This window comes from Orycteropus afer, unplaced genomic scaffold (assembly GCF_000298275.1).
Source record: "Orycteropus afer afer isolate SDZICR_OR568_19922 unplaced genomic scaffold, OryAfe1.0 scaffold00394, whole genome shotgun sequence".
Lineage (NCBI taxonomy): Eukaryota > Metazoa > Chordata > Mammalia > Tubulidentata > Orycteropodidae > Orycteropus > Orycteropus afer.
The window spans coordinates 2,537,732-2,544,215 of record NW_006921981.1 but is presented as its reverse complement, the minus strand read 5'-3'; the positions used below and the strand labels follow the sequence as shown (position 1 = coordinate 2,544,215).

Genomic DNA, 6,484 nt, shown 5'->3' with positions numbered 1-6,484 from the left:
TTCTCCCATGATTGTTCTCTCAAGGGCATGTGTCCACTTGAGGTAAATGTTCAACTCACATACCTGTACTTTGCTTGGCTGGAAACCACAGGTGTGGTCTCAATTCCAGACCTGAAGGGTAGCTAGGGGCCATAGTCTCAGTGGTTCCACCAGGCTCTATTGGACCAGCAAACCTGGTCCCAACCATCCCCCCCCTCTTTTTTTTTTCTCCCTGTGGAGCACAGTCTTACTCACAAATATGCCATTGCCATGAGTCAGAATTAATTGGAAGGGAAACAGGTTTGCTTGTTTGTCTTAAATAATACGAGCACTATTGATTTAACTAAGGAGTTCTGGTAGCGCAGTGCCTAAGGCATCTAACTGCTAACCAGAAGGCTGGTGGTTCAGACCCACCAGTCACTCCTTGGAAGGAAGTTTGGGCAATTGATGTCTGTAGTGATATCACCTCGGAAATCCAAGGAGGGGTCGCTATGAGTCAGATCCGACTCAATGGCAGTGCGATTGATTTAACTAAAGAGCTCTGATGGTCCAGTGCCTAAGGCATCTGACTGCTAATCAGAAGGGTGCAGTTCAAACCCACTAGCTACTGTGCTGAAGGAAGGTGGGGCAATCTACCTCCATAAGGATTTACTGCTTTGGAGTGGGGTTGCTATGAGTCAGAATTGATTCAATGGCAGTGAGTTTGGTTTATTGATTTAACTGGATTTATTTAACTGTTTATTGGTTTATTGATTTAACTGAATTCCCTGGGTGGTGCAAATTAACACGCTCATCTGCTCACTAAAAGATTAGAGGTTTATGTCCCCCAGAGACACCTCAGAAGAAAGTCCTGGGGATCTACTTCCAGAAATCCAACTGTTGAGAACCCTGGGGAGACGGCTCTCCTCGGACACACAGGGGTCCCCGTGTTCAGCTGTTGAAAACCCTGTGGAGACGGTTCTCCTCAGGCACACAGGTCCCTGTGAGTCAGAACTGACTCAACAGCAGTTAAGATACGCAGTTCTCAGTATTCACAAACCCCGTATTTGTTAATTTACCTACTTGTTAAAATTTATTTGTAACCCCAAAATGTCTACTAGCTGCTCTTTTGGAGACATGCACAAAGCAGCTTATGTTCCCAACTAATGTCCAGCAAGGCTGGTTCTGGTTCTGGATTCATTGTCTGTGGGTACATTATTGACCATAACTACCTCCAGTAGGGAGAATTGACTGTAACTATTTTGGGAAAATGAGCGTAGGAGAGTGGATGTAGTGAGTTCATTCCTCAGCTATCCTAATAAGGAAAAAAGTTAATAAAGCACACACCAAGACATTCACCAACATAAGTTCCAATTCGTTTTGTCTCTAAAATTACTCTTGGTCTTTTTCCTTTTCTTTTTTAATTATGGTTTAAATGAAAGTTTATGGAGCAAATTAGTTTTCCATTCAATAATTTACACACTTCTTGTGTCGTGACATTGTTTGCGATCCCCTCACTCTAGCAGCAATCTTCCAGCTTTCTCCCTGAATCCCCCCGTTTCCATTCATCCTTATTTCCTGTCTCTTCCTGTCTTCTGAGCTCTGTTTTTGGGCAAGTGCTGCTCTTTTCGTCCTGTGTAGTTGATTAGTTCTGAGGATAACATTCCTCACAGATACTGTTATTCACTTTATACATCTGTCTATTGTTTGGCCAAAAGGTGTTTTACTATAAGCATTAATAATAAAATGTTAGACCTCCCTAGCTTTGTGATGTAAGAGACAAGTTACTTCTTTTAAATTTCTATAGAAAAAAATACAGCTTGTCTTGGTCTTGAGAACATATGAAAAGTTTTGCTAAAAAAAAAAACCTGTATTATTTTAATGCTTTATTTTTTCTGATCATAAATAACCCATACCCTGATGTGTCTGAAGTGAAAAAGAAATATAAATTACATGATTATGTAAGTGTGATGATCTGCTCCTAGATAGATAGATAATAGCAATGTTTTCTTATATATTTCCGAGGTATGCAATGAGTAGTAAGTAAATTTGAACAGTACAGGTGAAAATCCTAACGTATGTATATTACTTTGTCTCCTTGATTCGAGTATGATCATTATTTGACCATGATTAATAAGTCATAAAAATATATAAATATATAAAAATATAGAATACATACATATAGACTATATATATATTATATAATACATAATATAGAAAACATATAAAAATATAGAAAGCAGATGACAAAGTTTCTGTGTTTCTCTCTGTGTGCTTTCTCTCAAGACTGGCACACAGCCTTTTAATCGTGCAATGCTCTTCAATGTGGGTTTCAAAGAGGCCATGAAAGATAGTGCCTGGGACTGTGTGATTTTTCATGATGTGGATCACCTACCTGAAAATGACCGAAACTATTACGGATGTGGAGAAATGCCACGTCATTTTGCAGCAAAGCTGGATAAATACATGTATATGTAAGTAGCGTGTAATACTCTTCATATTGTACAGTATAGTTGCAATATCATATCATTAAAACGGTAGCAGCATGATGTGCCTGGATCTGAGAAAGCTCAAGAGCCCAAAGAGTATCTTCTTTAACTCAGGCTCATCGTCACAGGGGATCAGGACTTAGAGTCACTTGTCATCCATCTAAGTACTTCCTTCCTTGGAGACTTGAGTATGGTGTAGTGGAAAGAGAGGCTGGTTTCTATGGTCAGGCAGATGTGAGTTTAAATTTGGATTCTCACCCTGACAACCATAGGACTGGTTGAGTTACTTATACATATAAAAGCTTTATATATAGTTGGTTTCCTTAATCATTGGAATAATAGAGCCCATGCTATAGGTACTATGGGATTGAATATATTCTGTGCCTAGCATGTGATTAGTACATAATGTGTGTTGATACCCTTGGCTTCCCCTGTCCTTAGTGATGTTTAGTGCAGGGAAGTCCCTCCCTTTTACAGTATATAGTATATCTGCTTCTTCCTAAACTGGTTTCTTGACATGTCTTTAGTAAGACTAAAGAACAATCTTCTCATTCTTTGTGACTGGGGATATCTTGAAATACAAAAAGTCATTGGAGCTGTGACAGTAACTTAAATTGACATTAAAGAGTGCAGGTCTAATCTGGGAAAGAAATCACAATTTTCATCATCTAATAGGAGCTCTGGTAGCATAGTGCCTAAGGCACATGATTGCTAACCAGAAGGCTGGTGGTTCAAATCCACCAGCCACTCCTTGGAAGGAAGGTTGGTCAATCTACTTCCATAGTGATACCGCCTTGGAAACCCAAGGAGGGGTCGCTATGAGTCGGGTCCGACTCAACGGCACACAACAACAACAGCAGCAACAATGGAGTAGAGGGAAGAGAAATGGGAAAATGTTGCCTCCAGCACAGATTTTCCTGGTGACCCACCTCCAGGTAGAAAGAGGCATAAAGTCGTAATGACATGGCCAAGTGAATCTACACAAAAACAGAAAAAGAATGCTGCTTTTCCTGGTCATTGTCAACAGAAAACCCTTTCTTTATTGTCACAGTAACTAAACTTCAAGTGTGGTGTTACCATGGGAGATCATTATGGTCAGGACTATGTTCTTAGCACTTCTAGAAACTTGATTTTGTCAGTCCAGGAGCATCAAATTAGGTTCAGGGTAACTGTCACTAAAAAATTATCACAAAGGTCAGTAAACAAGGGGTGTCCCTGGGTGGTGCAAATGATTTTTCACACTGGGCTGCTAACCTAAAGGTTGGAGGTTCAAGTCCATCTAATGGCATCTCAGAAGAAAGGCCTGGTGATCTGCTTCCAGGAAACAGACATTGAAAACCCTGTGGAGCACAGCCGTCCTGTGACACGCGTAGGCTCACCCAGGGCTGAGTCCGCTCCATGACAGCTGGTTTGATTCTCGGGTTTTAAGGGTGCATTGACAGCTAGTGATACATTTGATCAAATTTACTTTTGCTGTGAAAATGTGTCATTTTGAACACTGGGTTTTGAAGTTTATAAAGTAACAGTACTAAACATTAAATTTTGATTACCACAAATATTTTGTGTTTCATGTAACACATTTAGATGTACATATATCACTGGAATTTAAATGCTTTATTTCTTGGTTGATTTACATTTCCCAGAACGTAGTTTAATCAGTATAATTGTTTATATGGAAAGTAGGAGTACATTTTGCAAAATCTATTAAAAACTGAAACTTGATTTCATATGGCAAACTCTTGTGATTTCATTTTTAGAATGTTTTATCCCTGCTTTCTTTTTCAGTCTTCCATACAAAGAGTTTTTTGGTGGTGTAAGTGGATTGACAGTAGAACAATTTAGAAAGATCAATGGTTTTCCTAATGCCTTCTGGGGATGGGGAGGAGAAGATGATGACCTTTGGAATAGGTATGTTGAGGTACAAATAGTTTAATAATAGCATTTCTATAAAGTTAATTTCTGTTAGGTAAATTACGCCTTTTTATTACAAGAAAAGATTCTTTGGAATGGAAAAATTTTGAGGTTCCTAAATGCTATTTTTTGTTTCTCTCTTTTTTTCCTTAAGAGTATCTCCTGAAATTATTGGCAGCATGTACATCAGCATGTTTTTGCATTTTAAAATTAAATTAATATAATCCATTTTTATATAATCCACTGGTAGCACAGTGCCTAAGGCATTTGACTGCTAACCAGAAGGCGGGTGGTTCAAACCCGCCACCTGCTCCACGGAAGGAAGATGGGGCAATCTACTTCTGTACACATACTTACCGCCTTGGAAACCTAGTTGCGGTCTCTATGAGTTGGTATCAGCTTGGTGGCAGTGAGTTTGGTTGTTTTGGAATCCATTTTTTAGTAGGATCTTATTTCTATTTTGTTTATTATATTGTAGAGTTCATTATGCTGGATATAATGTAACAAGACCAGAGGGAGACTTAGGGAAATACAAGTCTATTCCTCATCACCATCGAGGTGAAGTCCAGTTTTTAGGACGGTAAGTTTAATGTCATCTTCAGATGCCAAAGTCTTAAAGCTTTTAATTCATTAATGGTTAAAAAAAAGTGCATTGCATCTCAAAAACATCTCATGAGTTTTCTGTAAATGTCATTTTTCTTTATAGAAATCAAGCACTTTTTGGCCTTGTTTTGATTAAATACATGTATATGTCTGTGTATGTGTACACATACACACACGTATTTATTATATTAAAGGCCTAGTCAACTACTGTACAAAAGGTGTTTCTTAAACTTAAAACATACGTTTTATTAATTAAGGATGTCTCAGTTGTAAGAGTGCAAAATAATTTTTTAAGTGGCATTTTAAGGCTAGTAATTATTGTTGTTGTTATTTGCCATCAAGTCGGACCTGACTCATAGCGACCTCTCCTTGGGTTTCTGAGGCAGTATCACTACGGAAGTAGATTACCCCATCTTCCTTCCGAGGAGTGGCTGGTGGGTTTGAACCATCGGCCTTCTGGTTAGCAATCGAGTGCCTTAGGCACTACGCTACCAGAGCTCATAATAATAATTTAAAATAATGTGTTAATATTTTTTATTATGTCTGAGAACCAAAAACTGTGAAGAATTTTAAATATTTTAATTATAAGATGACCTTGAGCATATTTGTCAACAACTTTTCTTTTTGAGCATGTTTCTGATACTCTTCCTTTTCTCCTCTAATACTTTAGGTATAAATTACTAAGGTATTCAAAAGAGCGTCAGTACATCGATGGGTTGAACAATTTAATATATTCGCCAAAAATACTGGTTGATAGGTTGTATACAAATGTATCTGTAAACCTCATGCCAGAGTTAGCTCCAATCGAAGACTATTAAAAGAAGTAGCTCTCATGGCCAGATAGACCACAGTCCTGGGTTATCAACTTGGAGTTTACTCTTCATGAAGGTAAAGGAATGGATGTGTCACAGTGCCCTATTCTCTGATGAGAAGACCCAGCAGTTCTCAATGTTTACAGTGTGGGACAGTATCCAGCTAGCCTTCTTCCACTCATCCTGTCTACTTGGAGACACACCCCCATAGCAGTGCAGAAGCCAGGTGCCAGTGCTTGAGATTGGAAGCTAAGAGAGCTCCTTAGAAAAGAGAAAATTTTATACTAAAAACTAATTTACGTCAAGAGAATGCTTTATTTCCGTTTAAACATATTTTGTACATATGTGATGTAAATTAACGTGTTCAAATTGTTGAAAACTAAGATGTGTTGCAGTTTTGCATGTAATTGGTTATGCCTTTATTTGACTTTTATAGGCATTTTTTATTTGCATGGGAAAAACTGTAAATTTTAAGTCACTAAACAAAGGTTAACCCTTGTGTGAAATGAAGGAACTGTCAATAATTGACAGCCAACTAATACAGTAAACTATTCCACTAGTTTTGAGCTATAGACCTTCAGCCTTTTGTATAGAAGTCACAGCTTCCTCAGAGTTTTGAAGGGTGAGAAGAAAGGACTTAAGTAGCTTTTCTTCCTACCAGGATTACCTATTTTTTCCTTGCTTTCAATCTCATCAGATTTTGCTAAATCA

General features: G+C 38.2%; 1 protein-coding gene across 1 annotated transcript in view; it reads left to right on the top strand.

The window, feature by feature from the left end:
* B4GALT6 (beta-1,4-galactosyltransferase 6) overlaps positions 1–5,779 on the top strand; it is a 100,063-nt gene extending 94,284 nt beyond the window's left edge. Inside the window, exons 6-9 of the mRNA XM_007953450.2 lie at positions 2,245–2,432; positions 4,233–4,355; positions 4,837–4,938; positions 5,632–5,779. Of these exons, the coding sequence (XP_007951641.1) occupies positions 2,245–2,432; positions 4,233–4,355; positions 4,837–4,938; positions 5,632–5,779 (561 nt within the window). The remainder of the gene's footprint in view (positions 1–2,244; positions 2,433–4,232; positions 4,356–4,836; positions 4,939–5,631) is intronic.
* The last annotated feature ends 705 nt before the right edge of the window (positions 5,780–6,484 follow it).